The 24,667-nt window shown below is 32.1% G+C and overlaps 1 protein-coding gene across 1 annotated transcript in view; it reads left to right on the top strand.

The window, feature by feature from the left end:
- LOC127708407 (uncharacterized) overlaps positions 1 to 24,667 on the top strand; it is a 199,676-nt gene that overhangs the window by 132,931 nt on the left and 42,078 nt on the right. Inside the window, exons 116-132 of the mRNA XM_052213279.1 lie at positions 27 to 152; positions 714 to 899; positions 2,160 to 2,303; positions 3,585 to 3,770; positions 8,193 to 8,309; positions 9,460 to 9,642; positions 9,994 to 10,305; positions 11,305 to 11,433; positions 12,413 to 12,598; positions 13,804 to 13,935; positions 15,275 to 15,460; positions 17,447 to 17,575; positions 18,298 to 18,480; positions 19,529 to 19,663; positions 22,194 to 22,391; positions 22,660 to 22,779; positions 24,103 to 24,294. Of these exons, the coding sequence (XP_052069239.1) occupies positions 27 to 152; positions 714 to 899; positions 2,160 to 2,303; positions 3,585 to 3,770; positions 8,193 to 8,309; positions 9,460 to 9,642; positions 9,994 to 10,305; positions 11,305 to 11,433; positions 12,413 to 12,598; positions 13,804 to 13,935; positions 15,275 to 15,460; positions 17,447 to 17,575; positions 18,298 to 18,480; positions 19,529 to 19,663; positions 22,194 to 22,391; positions 22,660 to 22,779; positions 24,103 to 24,294 (2,844 nt within the window). The remainder of the gene's footprint in view (positions 1 to 26; positions 153 to 713; positions 900 to 2,159; positions 2,304 to 3,584; positions 3,771 to 8,192; positions 8,310 to 9,459; positions 9,643 to 9,993; positions 10,306 to 11,304; positions 11,434 to 12,412; positions 12,599 to 13,803; positions 13,936 to 15,274; positions 15,461 to 17,446; positions 17,576 to 18,297; positions 18,481 to 19,528; positions 19,664 to 22,193; positions 22,392 to 22,659; positions 22,780 to 24,102; positions 24,295 to 24,667) is intronic.

The following is a 24,667-nucleotide window of genomic DNA, read 5'->3' as shown; positions in this document are numbered from 1 at the left end:
TATTTATATTTACATGTTCATTACAGGGTGCAATCAGATACATAGTTGTTGGAGAATATCCAGCTCCAAGTTTGTTTGGAGTCGATCCTGTCGGTGGTCAAGTGTCAATAATCAGAAGTGTTAGGGGAGATACGTCAGCAGATGTATATAATGTAGGTATTTCTAACAACAGAAACCTGTTATAGCTGAATTATTTGAGTGAATACTTCATGCATGCAATTTAAGTTTGATTGTTTGTTAAATAAATCATGAATTCTCCATAAGCTATTGTAAATATAGAAACAATGTGGTCCATGCCTACTAACTTCTCAAATCTCTATGGGGGATTTGAAGCACTAGAGGATGTAATGCATCTCTTATAGATAAATAAATTATATTTTTTGCCATGAAATTTTGAGAACTTTTTCCTGTTGCTTCATCAAATCCATACTGAATAAACTATATAATGGCTAAGACACTATTCACACTATGTACAAATAATTACCATCTATGGATTAATTTATTTTCGTGGTTTCCAATTTTAGTGGATTGAAGAAAAATTGTATTTTCATCGATATTTGATTTAACAAATGTTGAATAAAACAAGCTTACCGGTATAGGAATTTTTCATGTGGTTTATAAAATCCACAAAAATTGGTATTCCAAGAAAAAATAATGAATTCGCAGTAACTGGAAGCTTCAAATATATCATATCTATTTAAATTTCTTTACAGCTCACTGTTGAAGCCTATGACACATTAAGACCAACAACAAGTGGGAAAGCCCTTGTGCAGATTACAGTGTTACGCAATCCTAATCTTCCAGAATGGGGCTTACCAAGTTATGATTCAGATGTCCGTGAAGATGCACCAGTGTTTTCAGATGTCATCAAAGTCCAGGCTTCTGACAAAGATCCTGATGTAAGTATGGCTTCTTTAAAAAGCTTGTTTTACAATAATGGACACTGCTAGCATAGGGATTAACTGGGGTTTTATATCAAGTCTTTAATTAGGGCCCTGCCAAATGGCGGATGCCCTATAGTGATCAGTCTGTCCGTCCGTCTGTCTGTCCATCCGTCTGTCCATCCGTCCGTCTGTCCGTCCGTCCGTAACAAATCGTGTCCACTCTATATCTAGAGAACCGTTATGATTTCAAAGTTTATACTTGACATGTATATTAACCAACACCAGAGGGTGTGTCATAATGTATGTACAACTTCCTAGGTCAAAGGTCAAGGTCAAAAACTTTGGTTTTAGATGACAACCCCATTTCCTATGGTAAAGATCGTGTCTGCTCTATATCTTGAGAACCGTTATGATTTCAAATTTTATAATTGATATGTATATTAACCAACACCAGAGGATGTGTCATAATGTATGTACAACTTCCTAGGTCAAAGGTCAAGGTCAAAAACTTTGGTTTTAGTTGACAATCCCATGTCCTATGGTAAAGATCGTGTCCGCTCAATATCTTGAGAACCGTTATGATTTCAAAGTTTATACTTGATATGTATATAAACCAATACCAGAGGTCGTGTCATAATTTATGTACAACTTCCTAGGTCAAAGGTCAAGGTCAAAAACTTTGGTTTCATTTGACAACCCCATGTCCAATGATAAAGATACAAATTTTTTACCACACATTATTCACAGCGGGGCCCACAGAGATGGCTCCCATCTCAATGATATCTAGTTTCTTCTTTTTTGTGTTTCCATAATTTTTATTTTATTTTTCTCATATATGTGCCATCATTTTATCCAAAATAATAGGTTACAGTACCTATAAATAGACAATATGATTTGAGCCCTAAACCAGAATTTTACAATCTTCATTACCAAAACCAAACAATTAGTAGCAACACAGAAATCTGTATCTTCTTTAAAAAATCTCAACTTAGATTATGTTTGTAATTTCTTTTTCTCAAATTAGTATAATTATTTGTGTTAAATTTAGCTTAACCCTGACCTATTACTTACGGAAACCCAACTCTTCTGTAAAATCGCACTACATTTAAGATAGTGAACCTCCTTTTTTTACCAACAAGTTTGGACAAATCATATAATAGAAATTTAAAATTTATTGTTGTTGATTGTCTTGATTTTTGTTACAAGTGATGTCTTTACTTATAGAATTGCTAGTTTGTTTTTCAACAGAACTATATTTTTTGGCATTTATTTTAGGACACTTTAAGCTATGGTATTGTTAATGAGAGACTTGAAAGAGCACTTACTTCTGGACCCTCAGATTATTTCTTCATTGACGATGTAACTGGTCAGATGAAACTGGCTAAGTCGTTACTGAATACTGATATTCAGAGATTCTATGTAAGTATTAGAATATTTTTAGCAAAGGATGAGATATGATTGGGTAAGTCATGTAAGCAAATAATTAATTCTATGTGCAATGATCTCATACTGTTGATTCATTTATTTTCATGGATTGAGGAACTATTACATTTTCATGGATATTTGGTCCAAGGACACAGTTATCGTCCTTTGGTTTTCGTTGTCTACGAATATAGTCCCTAGTGTGAACAGTGTATAACTTGCATTTTTTTTTATACACTTTCCCAATTCATTTCTTGATATTTTATGCATGAAATATTAAGTAAGGGGATGAAATTACATGTTAAAAATATTTGGGTGCTGAATCTTTATGTTAAGTAGTGATTTGGTCCAGTTAAAAAAGGTCAAAAATTAGAATGTCTGAAGCTGTCAAACTGAATTTTAGCCCCCTTAACACAGAATTGTCAATATTTTGAGTTAGAGCTGGTAGAAGTTTCTATAATTTTGATATTATTTGTATCAATAGTAGTACATTACACCGTAAAAATCTTTTTGAGATAGAGCAGGTGCTATTTTTTTAATTTGAATTTATTGTCTAAAAGAAATGCACTATGAACTGTGTTCTCGGGCCATTTGATTTCGAAGTTTTGCCAAATTCTGCATACTTTTGTACTTTGTTGAACATGTGAATTAGTGGTTATTTTATCCAAGAAATCAATGAATATCGATATCCCACAAATAATTATGAATCCACATTAGTAATTAACTTTAGTTTTTTGAGGTGCTCTGGAAAAAAATCACCAATCTATGTGCAATGATCTGTCAGAAGTGTACTTTGATATGTGAATTGTGCTCCAATGGAGAAATTGCATAGTAAATCAATCAGAGTCGAGCAGGATTTGCAAAATCACATATCAAATCAATCAGAGTCAAACTGAACTGGCCATATGGTGAAGCTTAAAAGTCAATCTATGTTCAAAGATGTCTCTGAACATTTATGTATTTGTACAAAAATAATAATTCACTAAATAGAGAATTTGAAACTTTTCTAGGCAGTTGTGTTCTCTAGTAATTCTCACAGAAAAGAACATATAAGGAAAGGTCTGAAAAGTAATAACATCAATTAATGAGTTTATGTTTAAAACATTACCAAAGTCAAAAGGCTATATTTAGTGTCTCTTAGGGAAGAAACACACATGTACAACTTAAGCTTTTAACATGGACTAATCATAATCCACATAGATGAAGATATTTGTACCATAAATGAGTGCATGTTAGATAAGTATCTGAAAAAAATCATATTGTGTTTATTATAACCAGGTAACCGTGCAAGCTTGTGATGATGGCAGTCCTATGAGGTGTATCAATACCACTGCTACTCTGACAGTTGATCGTACTGGACAGCCACCAATATTCACTAGGAACCAGTACACACAGATCATAGAGGAGAACAAGGCAGTTGGTGATTCTGTATTAGTTGTTACTGCCAATGATGCCAATAGATTGGTAGGTTAATAAAAAAGAAGTTATGTGCTATGTCTGTTAAAAAAGGTCCACCATTTTTATAATTTATATAAGAAATGTAAAAATTACATGACTTTATTTTACCAATTTATGCAATTTCACTATTTCAGAACAACAAATTTCCTTGTTTACTTACCGTAAGAACAGTTATGACCCTGAAGGAAATTTGATGAAGGTCATACTTTCAAACATAAACAGTATTATTGTAAACTTAATGTTAAAGTAGAAATAATTTGGAAGGGATTACAGAGTTTGAAATCAGACATCTTTAATTGAGTTATTAATTTATTGTGACACAAATTCAAGTAACACAATTTTTTTTTCTGTTCTTAATGATATACAAAACTAGCATTCTTTTGTCTTCTTGAATTGTACATAAAAACAGCTGTGATATAAGGCGCTGTTGGTTTAAGCTGCTTTTATGGCAGCAAAGCTTCTAGCCGTAAGATTACTGTGGACTGTTACAAATTTATGAATCTCTTTTCTGTTACCAATCTGCTTAAAATGCAGATCTTGTTTCCACACTTTGCTTACAAGGATCTGACAACTTTTCATTCTACTTTCTGTTCTTATAATTATTATGTCAACCAATGAAATTTGGGCCTAAAGTGCACATGATAATGACAAAATGGGAGGTTCCCTAAAATGTCTTCAAAACAGAAAAGAGGTGTCAGACCCTTGCAAGTGAAATGTGTATACAGAATATTTGAATTGGATAGTGCTATAAGTGTATAACACCCTCCATATTGATTCAGATTACTCTTTCAAAATGTGTTTAAATCCTTAAAAATTTATCCTAATTGCATTTTTATAGTAAATTCAGAACTTATTGTGCAACCAATTAAGTCTTCTTTGCAGAATCTTCTCCATATTAACATTATTAAAAAAGTTATTATATTTTATTTATAGTCGGTAAGCAGATATAGGTTTGATGAAAGATCACCTTGACCTTGTTCATTGTTGATAGTTTTGTTTTTGACATTGCTTACAATTTTATGATCAGAGATTATCTGTTTAGAAAAATGGTTGTTTTATTCTGCCTGTTAACTGAAGTAATGATGTAATTTTTATTACTAAGTACTGATTTGGATAAATATTCATGAGAATTTGTAAAGGATTTCTGCCATTTTTTTGTAGGCTGATTTATTTTAACCATATTTTACATTCTTTAAAAAAAATATTATAAATATCTAGGACTACCTATGCTTTAGTTTTCATAGCTTCCATAATGAACATTGGAGTTTAAAATTTGAAAAAAAAACATTTATTGCTATCATACAACTTTTTATTGTAATTTCCTGAACATTCTGACATACAAGGAAGCTAAGACATCAATTAAACAATTTGTAAACAAATGGAAGCAAATAAAGAAATGCGACAAAAAAATCAATAGCCACAATTTCAAAGTATAACGCCACTTGTATTCATACATCATGAAATTTGAATGATGTGTCAAGTAAATAACCTCTGATCGAAGTATTGTAAATTTTTTAGGTTATGGGTATTTTATTGAACATGTTGACTTACAAATGTTTTTTTTTAAATTTAACCAGAAAATGTTTTACTCTTGATAGTGTTGTTGTATGAAGTTGTTTTTATTATATTACATGTAATTTATGTATGTGATTGTTATATAAAGCAGATGCCCTGGTATGTGAAACTCTGTAAGATATTTTGTTCCAAGGTTACCATTACCTTTGTGCAATCATCCATGACCACAGGAATATGCTGACAGGATTCTGGAACATGATTCGAAAAATAGTCCTCCATATTTTAAGTTACAAATTTTGCATTTTGTGTGCAATTTGTGTCTGATGGTTATTGTGCGAATTAATGATATTTTCAGAATTTTTATATGTCTGACAGTAAAAGATATTACACAAATACACTTCTCTACATCTTTGAGTACACTTAAAAAACTTTCAGTTTAATTGAGGTCTGGAGCTGGCATGTCAGTAACTGCTAGTAGTCCTTTGTTAATTTATGTATCATTGTCATTTTGCTTAGTTTCTTTTGTTACCTATTCTGACATCGGACTCAGACTTCTTTTAAACTGAGTTTTACTGTGCTTATTGCTATGTGTTTCTTTATTCTACATTGGCTAGAGGTATAGGGGGAGGGTTGAGATCTCAAAAAACATGTTTAACCCCGCCGCATTTTTGCACCTGTCCCAAGTCAGGAGCCTCTAGCCTTTGTTAGTCTTGTATGTTTTTTATTTCAGTTCATTTATATGTTTTGGAGTTTAGTGTGACGTCCATTTTCACTGAACTAGTACACAATTTTATTTAGGGACCAGCTGAGGACCACCTCCAGGTGTGGGATTTTCTCGCTGCATTGAAAACCCATTGGTGGCCTTCGGCTGTTGTCTGCTCTTTGGTCGGGTTGTTGTCTCTTTGACATATTCCTCATTTCCATTCTCAATTTTATTCATTGTTTAGCTGTTTCAACAACAGCATGGTGAATAAGAAAATTTTAGCTGCAAAGATACTGGATAATTATACACTCTGAACAATTATTATACATTGTTGACAATCATTATACACAATGAACAATCAGTATACACAATGAACAAGCAGTATACACAATGAACAATCATTATACACAATGGACAATCATTATACACAATGACCAATCATTATACACCATGAACAATCATTATACACTTTGAACAATGGTTATACACAATGAACAATCAGTATAAATAATGTAATGAACAATCAGTATAAATAATGTAATGAACAATCATTATACACTGAACAATCATTATACACTATGAACAATCAGACACAATGAACAATCATTATACAATATGAACAATTATTATACACTATGAACAATGGTTATACAAAATGAACAATCAGTATACATTATGAACCATCATTATACACTGAACAATCATTATACACAATGACCAATCTTTATACAAAATCAACAATCAGTATACATTATGAACCATCATTATACACTGAACAATCATTATACACTATGAACAATCATAAAATATAAAACCAAAAATGACTGTCCTTCCAAGGGAAGATATTTTCTGTCTAAGAATTAACATTTACAGCTGTAAGTGACATCACCAGTCTTTGGTAACTTTTACCTACACTGTCTGTAACTGTAATTTACACACTTTTAACATGTGGTCTGATTTTAGGAACTGTCAAGGACTGTTGTTTGAATCAGTGTTTAAAAATACAGTCTTTGACAGTGCAGGTAACTATTGAGAAAGACTCAGTATTTTTTACAGTTACCAACAGTTGATGATATTCAAAGTTTAATGTTTGTCATTTATCACTATGAAGCAAAAAATACTGCATCTTGAATGGACAGTGTCTTCTGCTTCATAGTGGTATATACAATACTGCAAAACGTTAAATGCCATGGATGTGTATATGAGATCTTATTTATGTTTCGACATGCATGCAGGTGTTTAAAGACCCATGTACGAAAAATATTTCTTTACTGTCTAATTTTATGTGCTATTTTGTTTTGTAGCCAAAAGTAAGTTAATGATAGTATATATTTAAAATAGTTGACATCTTGTAACCAGAAATATCACCCTTTTTTCAGCAGTATCTGATATATGTACAGTATGATATACATTCTTGGAAAATTTATAATTAATTGTACCAGCTAAAGAGACGGGGAAAGAAAGCAAGCTTGCTGAAATTCTATCTTCTGTTTCTTATGTAGTACAATATAATTGTATATTTTCCAATAATGTATATATAGTTTTTATCCTGCAATTTAACTACAATTTATTTTTGAAAAATTAAATTTTTCTTGGCTTTCACTGCTTACAGGATGCATATATTAATATAACACAAGTTAATTTGTACACCTTTATTTTGAATCCAAAATATTTTATTGCAGGATAAAAAATTTTTTTAAAGACTTCCTATTAAATATATTGATCTATAAATTTATAGTACAGATATTTAAAAAAAAATGGTATACATGTATACTCGTATTAAATGAATGGTCTGTAAAATATAGCTTAAGAGTTACAACATCCAATTCCATTTTCTTGCATCCACTTAGAAAACAGGATAGTAGAGCATGTTGCCCTGGTGATATCAAATGTATATCATAGCTTTAGATATTAGTTTAGACCTCAATGCAGCTGTTATAAAAAAAGAGTTGATGCATAAATGTTGCATGATTCAACTGTAAATGAAAAATTCTTTTGTCATCTTTATATCTCTACAAGAAAATTCTTCATTTTATCTTATTCTATGATCTATCTATGGTCTTATATATATTATATGTCTCTGATATCTTCAAGAAAATTATTTCTCTGTGTGTTGTTGAAAACATATATTTTGGTTTTGTTTTTTTTGTTTTTTATGTGATTTTTTTATATTTTCAAAGACTTAGAAAACGTATCTTTGTTATTTTCAGGGTAATGTTGTATATTCAGTTGTACCTCCAGGCAGTGAATACTTCTCTCTGAATTCGTCCTCAGGTGATATTACATTAGCCAAGAGTGTAAAAGATGACTTAGCTACTGATTACAAGGTAATCTTTTATTAATCAATTAGTTGCTGATGACATAATACTCATCTTAAAGTCGTTCTCTCTAAATGACTAAATGAATGATGGAGAAGATGTGGTATGATTGACAATGAGACAACTATCCACCAAAGTCCAAATGGCTTGAATTTAAGCATCTGAAGGTCACAGTATGGCCTTCAACAATGAGCAAAACTCTTACGGTATAGTCGTTGCCCAGACATGACAAACGTTGAAACAATTAGTTTAGATTTTTGTTTTGAGTGTTTTGATCTCCTCATTGATAAAGGCTCTTGAAACAAATATAATGGTTTCAGGTGATATAGTTGGTACAATGCTGGCCATTAGAGCTAATTTCCTAAAGCTTGTAGATTGAGACTTTGGTTGGCTTGCTTGCTTTGTTTGTGTAAATGTTTGCTCAAGCATTGTAATTAAGATTGACGTCTGCAAACAAAATAAAAATAAATAGGCGGAGTTAAACCTGTATACATTATACTTAAATTTGATGATAAAGTCCAATCAAATCTAAATATAATGTATACAGGTTTAACTCCGCCTATTTATGTTGTTTCCAGATGTCAATCTAAATTACAATGCTAGAGCACACATTTATACAAACAAAGCAAGCAATCCAACCAAAGTCTTAATCTACAAGCTTTAGTAATTTAGCTCTAATTCTTTTCATTCCTGAAGTCTGTTCAATTCGACGTTTCAGAATCAAATGGATTATGAGTAATTTCATTGTTTGTACCCCAAAATGAAAATAATGTCACACTATAAGTTGAATTTCCTTTGTTAAGGACGTTGTAGCAATCACAAGGTTTTGGTGTACACTTTTGAAAATATTACCCAGAATGCATGAGATTCTGAAAAGGCAAAATTCCTTTCATCCTTGAAGTCTGTTCAATGGAAGTTTGCTCAACCAAATGAACAGAATAACCTAACTGTATTGATAAAGATCAAAGATATTAAATATATAAAAATATTTCCAATATAAATTTCCTAATAAATGCTTCCTATTTTTTTTAACTGTAAGGTCTTTAGCAGCAACTTTTAACGTCTTATTATGGTGGGGAAAAACTTCTGGAAAGGTTAACCTAATCTGCACTTATTAAATTTCACAACTGAATTGTATGATATTTTTTTTATTTTTCAGTTCCAAGTTGTATCATATGATAGTGGAGAAAGTATTTATAGATCTACCGCAGATGTGACAATAATTGTTACACGTAATCCAAGCCCACCACAATTCTCCGAGGTACCTTACAGTGTAACTCTGGATCAGAACTCACCATACAATTTCATGGTGGTAAACACAACTGCCACTGATGCTGATGGGGTAAGAAAACTTTTACTTTATATTGAAAAAAGATATTCAAATTTTATTGAGATGAATCAAGACAAACAGAGAAACAAAGTCGAAATATATCAAGGGACATTAAAAACTCATAAGTTGAAGAAAAACTAAAAACATCCATGACAAAAAAAAAACAAAAAAAACATGATGTAAAGACGAAGAAGTCCACAAAACACTACAGACTGAGCAACATAAACCCACCAAAAAACTAGCAGTTATTTCAGGTGCTCCAGAATGATAAATACTGTTAATATAAAGTAAAAAAGTTGTTAAAATAATAACTGTGTGATGATAACCTAACTTTTGTAAAGGGTTTAATTTTTTTTTTCGCAGGACATTCCAAGATATTCTGTTGTGGCTTCAGTGCCAACTATGTCTTACTTTAGCTATGATACAGATACAGGTGTTTTGTATCTACGAAAACTTTTGACCTCACCAAATCCTCCCGTTAGATTTGTACTGACAGTCTATGCACGGGATCAGAGGCGTGTAAATGAAAAGACTGGAACTAGTACAGTTACCATCACGATGGACTATGATTCTCAACCACAGTTTAATCCATCAGCGTATACAATTCAAATGGAGGAATCAAGACCTGTCGGAGCTTTAGTTGTAAATACTAATGCAGAAGATCAAGATCTCAAGGTATAGTTTGATAGTTTTGGGTGATCTCAAGGTATAGTTTGATAGTATTGAGTGATCTCAATGTATAGTTGATAGTATTGGATGATCTCTAGGTATAGTTGATAGTATTGGGTGATCTCTAGGTATAGTTTGATAGTATTGGATGATCTCATGGTATAGTTTGATAGTATTGGTTGATTTCAAAGCATAGTTTGATAATATTGTGTAATCTTTAGGTATAGTTTGATAGTATTGGATGATCTCTAGGTATAGTTTGATAGCTTTGAGTGATCTCAAGGTATAGTTTGATAGTATTGGGTGATCTCAAGGTATAGTTGATAGTATTGGATGATCTCTAGGTATAGTTGATAGTATTGGGTGATCTCTAGGTATAGTTTGATAGTATTGGATGATCTCATGGTATAGTTTGATAGTATTGGATGATCTCAAGGTATAGTTTGATAGTATTGGGTGATCTTAACATATGTATACATTCACATCGGCACAACTATGCTCTTGTTAACATATGAGGAAGATCTTAAGATATTACATTATTTTGTGTTGAAATTTTTTTTTTTTTTCTTAATAGCTCATACATATATAAGCTTATCTATACATTAGTTACACTCTAAACAAAATTGATAAAGATTCATATTTTTTTCAAAACTTTGAAAAAATTTGACGATTTTTTCAAAAGTAATAGGAAGCATGTTATTAAATTATAACATCACTGTTGTAAAAAATTTTATATAACTTTCAGGGCTCAATGGTTTATGAAGCCATTGGTGAAATTTTAACATTAATACTTTCAGGGCTCAATGGTCAATGAAGCCATTGGTGAAATTTTAACATTAATACTTTCAGGGCTCAATGGTTTATGAAGCCATTGGTGAAATTTTAACATTAATACTTTCAGGGCTCAATGGTCAATGAAGCCATTGGTGAAATTTCAACATTAATACTTTCAGGGCTCAATGGTTTATGAAGCCATTGGTGAAATTTTAACATTAATACTTTCAGGGCTCAATGGTTTATGAAGTCATTGGTGATTATCCTGCTCCAGATTACTTTGCTGTAGAATCAACTAATGGTACAGTTACAGTAAAAAGAGATGTGAGAACTGATGCCCTCAATCTAGGAACCTACACTGTAAGTCAAGTTACATGTAAAACAAATACTGATTGACAATGGATGAATTCCTCAATCTTGGATCTTACACATTTATTAAGTTACTTGTAAAACAAATACTTTGAATTCATTATTATTCGTGGTATACCAATTTTCTTTGGTATAAGTGGACCACAACTTTAAATGTTCAATAAAGTACAAATTTTCTTTAGGCTAAAATGCTAACTTTTACCATACCACAAAATCAAATATCCACGAAAATACAAATATTCTCCTTCCACGAAAATTGGTACCCACGAAAAAAAGTGAACCCACAGTACAGAAAGACAATGAATAAATTCCTTTATGTTGGATCCTACACATTTAGTCAAGTAACATGTTTAACAAATACAGAAAGACAATGGATAAATTCCTCAATCTTGAATCCTACATATTTAGTCAAGTTACATGTTAAACAAATACAGAAAGACAATGGATAAATTCCTCAATCTTGGATTTTACACATTTAGTCAAGTTACATGTAAAACAAATACAGAAAGACAATGGATAAATTCCTCAATCTTAGATCCTACATATTTAGTCAACCTACATGTAAAACAAAAACATTGACAATGGATAAATTCCTCAATCTTAGATCCTACATATTTAGTCAACCTACATGTAAATCAAATACACATAGACAATGGATAAATTCCTCAACTTGGATCCTACATGTAAGTTGAGTAACGTTTTACATGTAAAACAAGTACAGAAAGACAATGGATAAATTCCTCAATATGGGATCCTACATGTTAGTTAAATTACATGGAAAACAAATGCAGAAGACAATCAATACATTTATGAATTACTAAGGAATGTATAAATGTACAGGTTAAGTAAATTTTAATCTTTTTTATAAAGTTTTTGATAATTAAAGTATGAATGTATGGAATTTTTAATAGAGTACAATTATTGTAGATAAATAGTAATCATGAGGTCTGAAAAAACACTTTTTTTACAGCTGAAAGTGGTTGCATATGACTCACAGATCCCCAGTCTTAGAGCTACAGCTAATGTTACTATAACTATCAATAGGAATCCTAATGGTCCTCAATTCCAGCCAACATCTAACTACTTCAAACAGATACTAGAGAATACAACTGTTGGCTCAGAAATTGTTGATATTGATGCCGTAGATCAAGATAAGGTACAGTATTTGTTCTGATAAGTGGGCTTCTGGATGGGGTTTACAGAATGGAGGATAATAGGCAAATACTACAAATAATGGGTTGCTAAAATATAAAGAATAGAAAATAATGGTGAAAATTTATAAAGAATAGAGAAAAAGGCTTTAAAAATTAAAGAATACAGAATTGAAGGACCCCCCCCCCCCATTCTGCCCCTCTTAAGCCATCTTGTCTACTTATCCAGTAGATACCATACAAAAAAGGATTTCAAGAGTCAAGACACAGATTAAATTTTTCTTTGGAACAATGAAGTACTGTAGACACATTTTTGGCTGAACTATGGCATTTTTAAATATTGTTGTTTTTAAAGATATGAATCTTTGGTTTTCTAATTAGTAATTTTATATTCTTTATATACTTCGTACAAATTTTGGTTCTGTTTTATAAAACAGGCTCCCAGGTTTCTATGCAGATTTATTATTTTTTAGTTTTTTTAAGTTTTGTTTTTTTATATATATCAAACAATTTTAAAATATTTTGGGGATAATTTTGCACTCTCCAGATCTAAATAATAGCAGATATTTGAATAATTGTTTTTTAAGCATCCTAAATTATCCATGAATATCATCACCATTGAAGGGATACATAATTAAAAGAGATAGCTCTTAAATATTCAACAGAATGTTTTAATAGATTTGCAAAAGAAAGCATCATATTAACATGGATTTAATTTTAAAGCAGATGACAAATTTTTACATTAATTTGTTGTCTGAATGTTGTCTGAATTTTGTCTTCCTGATATTGCTTCATTTCCAAATAATTACATTAGATGTATGTTTCATTATAATACGTTATTCTGATTGGCTAACTGCTATCTCGCGTTATTCCTTAATCAACTTCATTACACAATGAAATTTATCATTCATGAGGACACGAGGTCCCACAATAAAGTGCACAGGTAAATTAAATAAAAACTTGATAAAAATCGTGTTTTCATGATCCTAGTCAAAAAATGTAATTATAAGTATTGAATGCTTCTTTTTGTAACTTCATAGGGTTGTAAAAGCGTTGAACGTGCGCACATTTTTAGAATGAAGGGCTTTCGTGCTTCATACAAAATGTACTTCGGTCAACGCTTTTACACCCCAATGAAGTTACAAAAAGAAGAATTCAATTCTTAATGAAATTAAGAAATATTTGCATGTCATTCTTTTTCTTTATATAGGATACATTGACCTATGAGATAGTACAGGCTTCCAGCAATGGTATGGACATATTTTTCATAGATCCCAGTACAGGAGCGATCATTAACAAACAACCGCTGACCTCTGACTCCACACCTGACAATACGTATAATGTAAGTATCAACACTCACTGTAACTACACCCCTTTAAACACTTATTTTGTATGTATCACTCCAAATCAACACTGACCTCTGGCTACAATGGTCAATGGTCAATAAAAAGTATCAAAATCAAATGACCACTTACTTTCTGGTAACACACCTTTTGGTACTTACAATGTAAAAAGCCAAAGTCAGATAAATAAATAAATTAGATAGTTTATAATACCTATTTTATTATGGCTGTTCTTTCTGTTTAAATATTGATAGAAAAATCTTAGAAAATGAGGTGTTTTGCAGTTTTTCCTTAAATTTTAAAATCTTAGAATAATTGGAATATAAAAGGCAAATTCAAATATATTATAACTGATATTTGTCAGACTCATGTCTTATGAAGTCTGGAGAATGTTACTTGTTTTCAGACTCCAATAGTTTTGGATTAGGGAGCTACCATTTGATTTTCATGGGGGGGTAGGATGAAATTTGAAAAAAATAGGCAGGACAGGAGTTTTGAGTTAAAAAAAAAGGCAGGATGAGACACTTTGCAAAAAAAAAGGCAGGATGACAATTTATTTTAAAAAAGTCAGGATGAACTAAAAAAAAAAAAGGCAGGACCAAATAGAGTGAAAAATAAAAAGACAGGACAGAGATTACAACTAAAAAAAAATGCAGGACAAAATGTTTATCCTAGCCCCCCCCAAAAAAAAAAAAATCAAATGGCAGCTCCCTTATAAAGGGCAGGAAAAGTGGTTTTATAATATCATGTTATAGATATTTATTATATACTAAGTAGTAAATGCATGTAAATTTTCAGTGTAATACAATTAATGGGTCAATTAACTGTTCTGTATCAGCCATCAATGATGATATCGATTTCAGTCACGGTTGGAAAGACTTTATCTAACCCCTAATCTGTACTATGTGATGTCACATGTTGTTTTTTTTGGTATATGTAAAAAATTTATAATATAGTATGGCTTTTTCAATATCATACACCATATCAACCCTCAACCAATATAATCCCTTGACCAGAGCTCTTGGGATTATGTTAGTGTCTCGAGTTGATGTGGTTATGACATTGAAAAAGCCATATAAGATGGTCCTGATGAGGTTTACAGAATTAGAGAATAATGGCAAAAAATACAGAATAAATGACCAAAAAAATAAAGAAAAGAGAAAAATAGACCCCAAAAAAGTAAAGAATAGAAAATAGTTTGGTGCTAAAAAAAAGAGAATAATGGGCAAAATGAATAATGAATAGAGAAAAATAGCCTAAAAAGAATTCAGAAATGGAGGACATCCCATCAGACCATCATCTCTATATTGATTTATTTATATTATCTTCCTTGATTAGTTGATTGTTCAAGCTGTGGATGGTCGTGGCCAAGCAGCTAATGCCACTGTCCAGATACAGATCATCCGTGAGGTGGCAGACATACCACCAAGGTTTACAGATTCAACATTTAACACAGAAATCAGATTTGACCAACAAATGAATGTTAATTTCTACAGAGTGAATGCTACAGACCCAGATCTGAAGGTATTACTGGGGATTCATTTATTTTTCATAGATACCAATATTCATGGAATGAGGAAAAGTGTTTGTGTTATTGGGTTGCTGTCTTATTTAATATCTCTTTTTTAGCTCACCTGGCCCAAAGGGCCAAGTGAGCATTTCTCATCACTTGGCGTCCATCATCCGTCGTCGTCGTTAACTTTTACAAAAATCTTCTCCTCTGAAACTACTGGGCCAAATTTGACCAAATTTTACCAAACTTGGCCACAATCATTATTGGGGTATATAGTTTATAATTTGTGTCCGGTGACCCGGCCAACCAACCAAGATGGCCGCCATGGCTAAAAATAGAACATAGGGGTAAAATGTAGATTTTGGCTTATATCTCTGAAACCAAAGCATTTAGAGCAAATCTGACATGGGGTAAATTTGTTTATCAGGTCAAGATCTATCTGCCCTGAAATTTTCAGATGAATCAGACAACCCGTTGTTGGGTTGCTGCCCCTGAATTGGTAATTTTAAGGAAATTTTGCCGTTTTTGGTTATTATCTTGAATATTATTATAGATAGAGATAAACTGTAAACAGCAATAATGTTCAGCAAAGTAAGATCTACAAATAAGTCAACATGACCAAAATGGTCGGTTGACCCTTTAAGGAGTTATTGCCCTTTATAGTAAATTTTTAACCATTTTTCGTAAATTTTTGTAATCTTTTACAAAAATCTTCTCCTCTGAAACTACTAAGACAAATTTAACCAAACTTGTCCACAATCATCATTAGGGTATGTAGTTTAAAAAATGTGTCCGATGACCCCGCCCGTGAACCAAGATGGCCAACATGGCTAAAAAATAGTACATAGGGTAAAATGTAGTTTTTGGCTCATATCTCTGAAACCAAAGCATTTAGAGCAAATCTGACGAGTATAAAATTGTTCATTAGGTCAAGATCTGCCCTGAAATTTTCAGACCAATCAGGCAACACGTTGTTGGGTTGCTGCCCCTGAATTGGTAATTTTAAGAAAATTTTGCAGCTTTTGGTTATTATCTTGAATATTATTATAGATAGAGATAAACTGTAAACAGCAATAATGTACAGCAAAGTAAGATCTACAAATAAGTCAACATGACAAAAATTGTCAATTGACCCCTTAAGGAGTTATTGCCCTTTATAGTCAATTTTTTACAATTTTCATAAATTTTGTAAATTTTTGTAAATTTTTACAAAATATTTTCCACTGTAACTACTGGGCCAAGTTCATTATAGATAGAGATAATTGTAAGCAGCAAGAATGTTCAGTAAAGTAAGATCTACAAACACATCACCATCACCAAAACACAATTTTGTCATGAATCCATCTGTGTCCTTTGTTTAATATGCACATAGACCAAGGTGAGTGACACAGGCTCTTTAGAGCCTCTAGTTTTATGTCCTCGCCGCTGGGAGAAGGGAGCAGTAAGTGTTACCCTTGTTTGTCAGTACGTAAGTCCCAACTTTGGTTTCCGTTCTCTAACTTTAGTTTGCCTCAACCAAATGTAAAGAAACTTGTACACAATGCTTATTACCATAAAACACAGATCAAGATCGAATTTGGGTGGCGTCACTTTTACAGTTCTCTAGAAATGTCCCTTTATAATGATATATGCAAGCGGTGGAATCATCTGTGTCCCATGGACACATTCTCAATTTTTTTTTACCTGTTTTGTAGAAACTTGATTTATGCAGAGTAAAATCAAATCTTTGTTAGTCGATATGAAGTTAAAAGTATGCCAGATATCCCCCAATTTTTCAGTGTCATTGAAAATTTCTGGTGGACTTAATTTTGCAGAACCTTCATATTTAAACTTATATTATTTAAATTTGTTTGTTTTGAATATTGTAGAAATATTAGCCACTGGATGTTAAGCAAAAAACAGTCATTTAGTTCAACCCCCCTTTTTCCTAAAAAAAAATTGAAAGGACATTCTTATTTGTACAAATTTTATTGATATAATTTTTTTTATATTTGCAGAAAGAGCTTGTTTATGAATTAATTGGAGTGTACCCAGCACAGAATTTCTTTGTTGTGAACCCAGCAACAGGTGACGTGTCACTGAAGGCTGCATTAACAGCAGATCCACTCGCTTTACTTGACTATACAGTAAGTATAATATTACTTTTATTTACAATAGCTCCACTCACACATAAGATTATAAAGTAAGATATTGTGCATATTCACTCCAATGGAAGACTATAAGATTCTTACACAAGTCTATATTGAGTAGAGTGACAGATTTTTTTTTTGTAAGCAGAAGATATCCAGATGTTCAATTTTAGAATTGAATTACCTGTAACTTTTGTAGGGAATTATTTTGGGAAACCAAATACTGTAAACCAACTTATCTTCGTGGCTACTTTATTTCGCGATTTAAGGGTAATGTACAGGTTCACTACTGCTTATTTTCGCGATAGCAAATGAATTTCATCATTCATATTATAAAACATATATAAAAGGCATATTCGCGGATATTTATTTTCACGAAAAAATTATGCCTGCGAAATTAGCGAAAATAAATCGCTCGCCAAAATTAGTTGGTTTACAGTATTTAAAATAAAGCTTTGCCATGTAAAAATTTCCCTTTTGGTGCCAGATATTGATGTTGTTTTAGGTTTTAATTGCAGCTGAACAAATCCTTCTGTATGGTTCGACTTTTACAATTGTACAATTTAGCGTAGGTTGAACTATCTTGCATGGCGTTAAAAAGTGAACTTCTTACAAACAATTTCAAAAGTTGAAATATAAGATCTCCTATATATGTTGGAACCTTGTTGACTTAAACTCACATTGTATAAATCTAATGAATTTGATATCTTGTATTTTAGCTCCGTGTCCAGGTCTATGATTCTGCTCTCCCTGATGTTCGAGCAGAACAGAGTTACAATGTCAAGGTGAACCGTAATCCAAGAAACCCAGAGTTTTTAGCATCATCTTATTCTATTTCAATCAAGGAGAATTATCCAATAGGTGGAGCTGTTATAACTGTCAATGCAACAGATGCTGATGGGGTGAGTTAGATTTAATGACTGTTAAATAAAAGTTCTCAAGTACTGTTTGTTCAGAAATTTATTAAAACTAATTCAAGAAAACTTAGGACAGGACATTCTAATGCAGTATGATATGTAAGGCCACTTTGGTCACTGATGAGTCTTTTGTAGACGAAACGCTCGTCTGGCACAAATATAAAATTTCAATCCTGGTATCTATGATGAGTTTATTTGGATGACGTCTGGTGTCAATTCCCTCAGTTGATGGTCGGAGTCAGTGGCAATTCTGTTGAAGTCTTATGATTTTGGAATATTTCATACAAAATATTTGTACAATGTAGGAAAATATTAAATTCATTTGTATGAACTTTTCTCTTGTTTTGTAGCAAGTGCAAATAACTTTCATATTTTCCTTCAATGTACGAATATTGTTTTTATCCATCAACTTAACATTTATACTTAAATGTAAAGTTTTTTGCTTCCCAACCTTTAGATTACCTTAGCTGTATTTGGCAAAACTTTTAGGAATTTTTGGTCCTCAATGCTCTTCAACTTCGTACTTTATTTGGCCTTTTTATCTTTTTTTTGATTCAAGAGTCACTGATGAGTCTTTTGTAGACGAAACGCACGTCTGGCGCAAATACAAAATTTCAATCCTGGGATCTATGATGAGTTTATTTCATTTGTTCTTGAAAGAATTGATATCATCGATAAAAAAAATCCAGATTGCATTCATTTACATTTATGTTCTGCAGCAACTTTTTTGTAAATGGCATTAACTTATTTTATTTTATGGTTACGAAGGATTTGCAGTAAATATAAAAACATGCTATAATTTTAAAATTTACAGTTTTTGTGGGGTTTTTATGTGTGTGTTAATTTGACCTCTATACTTTGTTAATAATACTTACCAAATTGCAATTTTATTTAGAATACTAAAAGAAAATTCTTTACAAAGTGTAACATAATTATAAGTAATTTAAAAGTAAAATTAATTATGACTTTTATCTTTCCGCTGAACTTGTTGAAAATTTACAAAATGAATAATGTTTTCTTCATTTCTTTTAAGGATGTAGTGAAGTACAGTATTATTGAGGATACAAATGGTGTAGCAGCCAAAAAGTATTTCTTTATAAATGCAGAAAATGGTATCATCTTTGTGTCTGACAATCTGAAGAAGTCTGCACCCACAGGGACTTTCAGCGTAAGTTTTCTTCATTAGTGTGGAAAATGGTAACAGTTAGTATTTGATTACTGTAAATTCAGAAATTATTGCGTGCATATATTATTGTGATTTTTGAGAAAATAAACAATAATGCGAGATTGATTAATGCGATTTCAAGAAAATCTGGATACAGATATATGTACCCATTGGTGGCCTTCAGCTGTTGTCTGCTCTGTGGTTGGGTTGTTGTCTCTTTGACACACTCCCCATTTCCATTCTCAATTTTATTAGATATCAAAATGCAAGTTTTTATACGACCTTTTTGCGGTCGTATATTGGTATGACATTGGCGTCGTCGTCCAAAGACACATTGGTTTTCGCTCTCTAACTTTAGTTTAAGTGAATGGATCTCTATGAAATTTTACCATAAGGTTCAATACAACAAAAGTAAGGTTGGGATTGATTTTGGGGGTTATGGTACCAACAGTTAAGGAATTAAGGGCCAAAAAGGGGCCAAAAATAAGCATTTTTGTAACTTCCAGACATAACTTGTGTGTTAGTGTATGGATCTCTCTGACATTGTACCACAAGGTTCCATATCACAAAGGGAAAGCTTGGATTGATTTTGGGGGTAATTGCCTCAAAATTTTAGGAATTAGGGGCCAAAAACAAGAATTTTTCTAGTTTCATGACAATAACTTGTGTGTAAGTCTATGGATCTTTCTTAAATTGTACTACAAGGTTCCATATCACAAAGGGAAAGCTTGAATTGAGTTTGGGGGTAATTGCCCAAAATGTTAAGGAATAAGGGGCCAAAAATAAGCATTTTTCTAGTTTCCAGACAATAACTTGTGTTCAAGTGTATGGATCTCTCTGAAATTGTACTGCAAGGTTCCATATCACAAAGGGAAAGCTTGGATTGATTTTGGAGGTAATTGCCTCATAATTGTAGGAATTAGGGGCCAAAAAGGGGAAAAAAACAAGCATTTTTCTAGTTGTATGACAATAACTTGTGTGTAATGTCTATGGATCTTTCTGAAATTGTACTACAAGGTTCCATATCACAAATGGAAAGCTTGAATTGAGTTTGGGGGTAATTGCCCAAAAAGTTTAGGAATGAGGGGCCAAAAAGGGGCAAAAAATAAGCATTTTTCTATTTTCCAGACAATAACTTGTGTTCAAGTGTATGGATCTCTCTGAAATTTTACTGCAAGGTACCATACCACAAAGGGAAGGCTGGGATTGATTTTGGGGGTAATTGCCTCAAAATTTTAGGAATTAGGGTCCAAAAAGGGGCAAAAAACAAGCATTTTTCTAGTTTCAGGACAATAACTTGTGTGTAAGTGTATTGATCTTTATGAAATTGTACTACAAGGTTCCATATCACAAAGGGAAAGCTGGGTTTGAGTTTGGGGGTAATTGCCCTAAATGTTTATCAATTTGGGGCCAAAAAACAAGCATTTTTCTAGTTTCCAGACAATAACTTGTGTTCAAGTGTATGGATCTCTCTGAAATTGTACTGCTAGGTACCATACCACAAAGGGAAGGCTGGGATTGAGTTTGCGGCTGATGAATCATAAGGGGGTTCAAAAACTTTTGGGGGGGTGATTTTTTTTTTCCTTTTTTTTTCTCAAAAATTTTCCATTTTAAATTGATTATTTCTGATTTGTATATAAAAGCAAATAATAATGATATGGCTTGAATAGGTAAATTAAAAATTTTTAAGTGCTTAGACCACATTCATTCTGTGTCAGAAAACTATGCTGTGTCAAATATTTAATCACAATCCAAATTCAGTTCTGTATCAAGCTTGAATGTTGTGTCCATACTTGCCCCAACTGTTCAGGGTTCGACCTCTGCGGTCGTATCAAGCTGGGCCCAGCGGAGCATTTTATTATTATTGCTATACTCACCCGATCGCATTGTTCGCATTAATAAGAACCTCACAATAATTTCTGAATTTACAGTATCTTAACCATAAGTCCATATCAAGAGGAATATTCATTGTTCAGGTTTTTTTGTGTTCAAGCTTTAAAATTACCTACATGATTTTCCTGTTTTGGTTGATAGCAACACAAAAAGATGTAAGTATGAAAAAGTGTTTAGAGTCTGAATTTGTTTTATTTTTTAAATAAAGAATACAAACACTTACTGCAAATGTTTGAAGATTTTATATTTGGAAGTTTCTTTAATCAAATTTCACTACAAAGTTTCTGCTAACCAGGAAAAATTACATATGGTAATGTCAATTTACCAACAACCCAACAATAACTAGCTGTATAAATAATTCTCATTTTTTAGAGTCAACGGATTAAAAATATAAAAGAATGGTACGCCATTGAATTGTTTACATTGTTAAGGATGTTAGTAAGTAATCACAAAGCTTTGGTGTATGCTTTTGAAATCATTACCCAGAATGCTCTTAGATGGTTAATTGGTATTGTTTAGTGCATTTGACCCTTTTGTTTGGGTTTTTATCAGGTTTTTTTTGTAAGAAGTAAAATCAGCTTTCTATTTCAGCAACTTGTGCTTATAACTTAACTTGTAACTGTAAACTTATAATTTACAGTTCAGAGTGAGAGCTCGTGATCAAGGGAAACCAGAAAACTATGGAGAAGCGTCAGTGGCAATAACCATTGACCGTGATGATAACACGCCACAGTTTGTGTATCCACCTAACCTGTCAAATTACTATGCCACAATAGAGGAGACGAGGACTGGTTTGATCTTGTCTGTTAGGGCTACGGATAATGACAATGAACCTACTGTAAGTTACCTACTGTTGTACCATTCATTTTTTAGCTCACCTGGCCCAAAAATAACTTTACTGTACGACAATTGAAGAATGAGTTTTATTAAAATAACGATAAGTTTATAAATTCTAGTTAGTTCAGTGAACACAAAATGGTATAGAGAAGGTTAGAAATCAAGCTAGAGTTTCACATTTGATTTAATTAGACATGGCTCAATGTAATTTCAGAATTTCTTCAATTTAAATTATGCATTGTTAACACAGTTTTATTTATTTATTTCAGGGCTCTATTCAGTATGAGGCTGTTGGAGATGGACTCGCTATAGCATATTTTGATGTACAGAATAACGGCAATGTTGTCGTTCAGAAATCTCTCTTGACAACAACAGAGACAAATTTCTTGGTATGGCACTATTCTGCTACAAGGAAAAATTTTCTTAAAATTGAGAATGGAAATGGGGAATGTGTCAAAGAGACAACAACCCGACCATAGAACAGACAACAGCAGAAGGTCACCAACAGGTCTTCAATGCAGCGAGAAATTCCCACACCCGGAGTCGTCCTTCAGCTGGCCCCTAAACAAATATATATACTAGTTCAGTGATAATGAACGCCATACTAAACTCCAAATTGTACACAAGAAACTAAAATTAAAAATAATACAAGACTGACAAAGGCTAGAGGCTCCTGACTTGGGACAGGCGCAAAAATGCAGCAGGGTTAAACATGTTTATGAGATCTCAACCCTCCCCCTATACCTCTAGCCAATGTAGAAAAGTAAACGCATAACAATACGCACATTAAAATTCAGTTCAAGAGAAGTCCGAGTCTGATGTCAGAAGATGTAACCAAAGAAAATAAACAAAATGACAATAATACATAAATAACAACAGACTACTAGCAGTTAACTGACATGCCAGCTCCAGACTTCAATTAAACTGATTGAAAGATTATGTCTTCATCATATGAATATCAGGCACAATCCTTCCCGTTAGGGGTTTAGTATCATACCATCATAACATATATGAGAAGAACATAACCTGTGTCATGCCAACAACTGGTTTTTAAATAAATGTGTTTAGTGCCGATGCAAAGACCCTATAAGTGAATCAATATTAACGCCAAAATATGCAATCTTTAATGACCTGACAACAGTATCGTAACTATATCCCTTCTTAATAAGTCTATTTAAAGGTTTTGTTAGCTTCAGAGGTGAATACTGACATTTTTGTGCTTTATAAAGAATATTTCCATAAAAAATTGGATGTGAAATACCTGAACGTATAAGAAGTCTGCATGTTGAGCTATATTTACAAATGATGTCCTTATACCGATGATAAAATTTAGTAAATGTTTTGACTAGTTTGTGATATCGAAAACCCTGGTGTAATAATTTAAACTTTAAATTAAACTATTTATTCATCAAAAATGAGAGCACAACATTTATGACGAAAAAATAATTATAATTTGGTTTATAATTCTATGAAGGTAAATGTATCATTACACTTCTATTACAGAAATCTGTTCTGTCAAAAGAGAGAATATGTTAAATGCTGAAACACCTTCATGATTTATTTCACATAAATCCACCAATCAATTTCCTAAAATTATACTGAACTAAACATGGAATGAATTGAAAGTTGAAATAAGTTTATTTTTCTGAAATTTGAATAGTCAATGCATACACTTTAAACAGGTTCATTTGAAAGTTCATTTTTGTTTGCAGTTACAAGTCAAAGCCTACCATTCTTTCTGGCCAGACAATGCAGTATTTGGTAACGTCAACATCACCGTAAGACGTAATGTAAACTCTCCAATCTTCACGCCAAACAACAACAACAACTACCGAGTTCAGATTAATGAATACCATCCATTCGGACAAGTTGTTGCTTCTATAAGAGCTTCAGATAATGATCAGGTATTATTTGTATTTTTAAAATTTCAATTAACAACATTGAAAATTTAGCAATGGCTTTTAAAGTTGGGTTATTATTTTTAAAGAGTTTATGTTGGTATGACAAGATTGTACTTTAACATTAGTATTTTCGCGGAAGACCATTTTTAGAAGTTCATTTCTATATTCATTTTGAAAATTAATCTAATTGGTATAATATTCTTTTTGGGAAAAAAAATAAACCAGGAAAGATTTTCCCTTTATAGGGAAACTTCTGAAAGGGTTTGCATTACTCTTGTATAGTAAAGACTTGATAACTTCAGGATTCAAATATGAGTTTACAGAATTAAATTTTTCTTTTTTTAGGATAGTATTTGACACTTTATTATCTAAGGAT

This window comes from Mytilus californianus, unplaced genomic scaffold (genome assembly GCF_021869535.1).
Source record: "Mytilus californianus isolate M0D057914Y unplaced genomic scaffold, xbMytCali1.0.p SCAF_7, whole genome shotgun sequence".
Taxonomy (NCBI): Eukaryota; Metazoa; Mollusca; class Bivalvia; order Mytilida; family Mytilidae; genus Mytilus; species Mytilus californianus.
The sequence above is the reverse complement of the archived record's forward strand: the minus strand, read 5'-3'. Positions and strand labels throughout refer to the sequence as shown.